This window comes from Sinocyclocheilus rhinocerous, unplaced genomic scaffold (assembly GCF_001515625.1).
Source record: "Sinocyclocheilus rhinocerous isolate Xijiao unplaced genomic scaffold, SAMN03320098_v1.1 scaffold4283, whole genome shotgun sequence".
NCBI classification, from domain to species: Eukaryota; Metazoa; Chordata; class Actinopteri; order Cypriniformes; family Cyprinidae; genus Sinocyclocheilus; species Sinocyclocheilus rhinocerous.
The window spans coordinates 20,435-23,721 of record NW_015650359.1 but is presented as its reverse complement, the minus strand read 5'-3'; the positions used below and the strand labels follow the sequence as shown (position 1 = coordinate 23,721).

The 3,287-nt window shown below is 31.7% G+C and overlaps 1 protein-coding gene across 1 annotated transcript in view; it reads right to left on the bottom strand.

The window, feature by feature from the left end:
* LOC107711809 (transcription initiation factor TFIID subunit 2-like) overlaps positions 1-3,287 on the bottom strand; it is a gene marked incomplete at its 3' end in the record, with an annotated part of 28,807 nt that overhangs the window by 6,154 nt on the left and 19,366 nt on the right. Inside the window, 2 exon segments of the mRNA XM_016516857.1 lie at positions 1,340-1,449; positions 1,452-1,479. Of these exon segments, the coding sequence (XP_016372343.1) occupies positions 1,340-1,449; positions 1,452-1,479 (138 nt within the window).

Below are 3,287 nucleotides of genomic sequence, written 5' to 3'. Positions count from 1 at the left end.
CTTGCCGCTGTCGCCTCTGGCTTGCTTAGTTGGGGACACTTCATTTCCAGCGATATCGTTGACTTGATTGCAAATGATTGCAAAGATACTATTTAAATTGAACTGAGCTGGATGATGACATCACTGAATTCAATGATGAACTGCCTTTAACTGAAAAAATTCATGTTTACTATTGTCATTTTGCATTATATGACACACTATTTTCCTAATTAATGCTGTTCAGTTGCTTTGACACAATCTGTATTGTTAAAAGCGCTATATAAATAAAGGTGACTTGACTTGACTTTATTTATTTATTTAATTATTATTTTTTGTAAGCGGATGCAAATCTGTCGTAAAATAATCATATGCATCTCGTGGCGTAAATTTCAAGCGTTCTGAAGGTATACTGTAGGGTTTGGTGAGAAACAAACCGAAATGGCAAGTTATTACATTTATGAAAATCTTGCGTTGCAGTCCTGTGTGCGAGTGTGCAGCTCGCGCCGTGCACAAGCGCATATCCTTATGAGATATCAATTATAATCAATTTTAATAAAACACAAGACTACATTATGAAACTCAGAAGAGTATGTATTTTAATATCTCTGTTGTGCTCCGTTTGTAAGAATAACAGTTCTTGAGTGAACGTTATAGGCCTATTGTATATCCAAGTCAATGCATTATTCTTTACTTTTTTTTTATTAGTGTTTAAGCTATATAATTTAAAAGTAATTAAAAAGTTTAAGTAAAAAGATGAAATGTAGTTGCAATAAACGTTAAGAATCCGTACTGCAGCAGCGGAGGACTATTGTTCTGCCGCACGGAACTGAGGAAGAACTGATGGAGGCATGGTTTGATCTTCGGCTGACCAATCAGCAGAAAGGGGCGTTTTATTTACACCCACGTGTAGAAATCTAATATTCAATCCGTTTATTCATTTTTCTACCTCTGAACGAAAAACGAAAAATCAAGTTGAATTCTTGTTTTTCATTTTTTTGGGAAAAAAAATGAAAAAAACGAAAAAGGAGCCATTTCTCATTTTTCTACTTTCAATATTAAATCAAAAAACGAGTGAACAAATGATATACGGATTTTGTTCAAACAGCGTTTATGGTAAATGTCTGATATGGCTGGGAATGAGTTTCTAATAATTCTCTAGCACAAACTAAGTAATTACTAAGAAACTAACAAATTACTAAGAATAATAATTATTTAACATTCAGGCCGATATCTAGCATCGCTACTGCAGAAGAGCTTCTTTGTCTTACATATTTCATTTCTGACATGAATGACTGGGTTCTGTCTTATGGTCCAACGGTTGTCCATGATACTTTTTTTGAAGAAAAAAAGTAGGTATTACCTTTTGCAGGAAGTAGCTCTGAAAATTGATGAAGTTGTTGGTCTTGACAATATTCGGGCAGCTTTTGCAGCAGAACATGCGTGTAAAAAGAGACTTCATGGCTGGGGGCCAGTCCAGGTGTTCATCATGGAATTAGCAATCTAACACAGGTCAACACAGTTAATCTCAATTAATTTCTTCTGCTCACCAAACCTGCATTTATTTGATCCAAAATACAACAAAAGCAGTAATATTGTGAAATAAATTTACTATTTAAAATAACTACTTTCTATTTGAATATATTTTAAAATGTAATTTATTCCTGTGATTTCAAAGCTGATTTTTTTAGCATCATTACTCCAGTCTTCAGTGTCACATGATCCTTCAGAAATCAGTTATTTTAAATAGTATTATTTCACAATATTACTGCTTTTGCTGTATTTTGGATCAAATAAATGCAGGCTTGGTGAGCAGAAGAGAATTCTATAAAAAAAATTAAAAATCTTACTGTTCAAAAACTTTTGACTGGAAGCGTATATAGTCATAAAATTCATTCAGTCATAAAAATGTATTTACTGTATGACGCGGAATGTCACAGAAGTTTTTGGATTCATTCATTTTTGCCAATTTTTGGATTAATAAAAGTAGGTCAGTACACTTAAATCGAAACGCGATATGGACTAGTGTTTGTGAATATTAAGCCACAAAAATACGATTTAAATATGAATCCTGCATGTTCTGCATGTCTCTGTGTAAATGAATGTCGCAGACGTGCGGTTTCGTTTACACACATACTGAAGCACGCGTGACGCTCGCAGTGTTTTCAGCCTCTGCCGCCTCAATATATGAGTACATGAACACAATCTCTAGAACTGCTCTGAGAGTCACTTCATGAGCATTTTACCGTTTCACTTGAGCAAAACTATCGTCATATCATATACAAACAGACAATTTTTCCTCCATGTTTTAATTTTAATCATAAACCTCTGTTGTGCATCAATTTCTTTGCCAAAAAGGAAGGTTTTGTTTAATTTTCCTTTGATTAAAATATAAATTAATGTTTTATGCCTTCATTTATTTGCCAGAAAAATGTAAATACACAACACAGTATTTTAAAAAATAAAATAAAAACAAATAAAATAATAATAACTTATTTTTGTTTTGCTTTTGTTTTTAATAAAAACATGTTAATTACAGGTGCTTTTGATTATTAACATTTAATTAAACCATTAAAATGGAATCCAGAAAATTAAAATGGAAAACAAAACATTTGGTAAAAATCAAATGGAATTTGAGAAAAAAATAGGGCCCTAAAATTTTAATTTTTCTGAAACTTTTAATAAATTGTTGTTACAATTGTGTAAGTTTCATGATTTCAATTAATTATACATGTTTTTTGATTAATAAAATTTAATTTAACCAAAACAGATTCTAGAAAAATTTAAATGTTAAAAATTAAAATTAATTATACATGTTTTTTGATTAATACAATTTAATTTAACCAAAATAAACTGAAAAAAAACGGAATCCAGAAAAAAAAAAAAAAAAAAAACGGAATTTGGAAAAAAATGTAACGTATTTCATAGTGCCCTAGAGGTGCTGAAGAAGCAGAATTTATTTAAAATAATGAAAAACAGATAAATTTAATGCATCTGATTATAAGTATTAATTAATTTATTTAAAGGACCCTAAATCTCACTGACCCTAAACTTTTGATAGGTAGTGTACGAGTTACATTACCATCTTGCTGATAATTTAACTAAGTATGCTACATATTTACTTATAATAATTATAATTATAATTCCTTACATTTATATAGCGCTTTTCTGGGCACTCAAAGCGCTTTACATAGAAGGGGGGAATCTCCTCAACCACCACCAGTGTGCAGCATCCACCTGGATGATGCGACGGCAGCCATATTGCGCCAGAACGCCCACCACACACCAGCTTATTGGTGGAGAGGAGACAG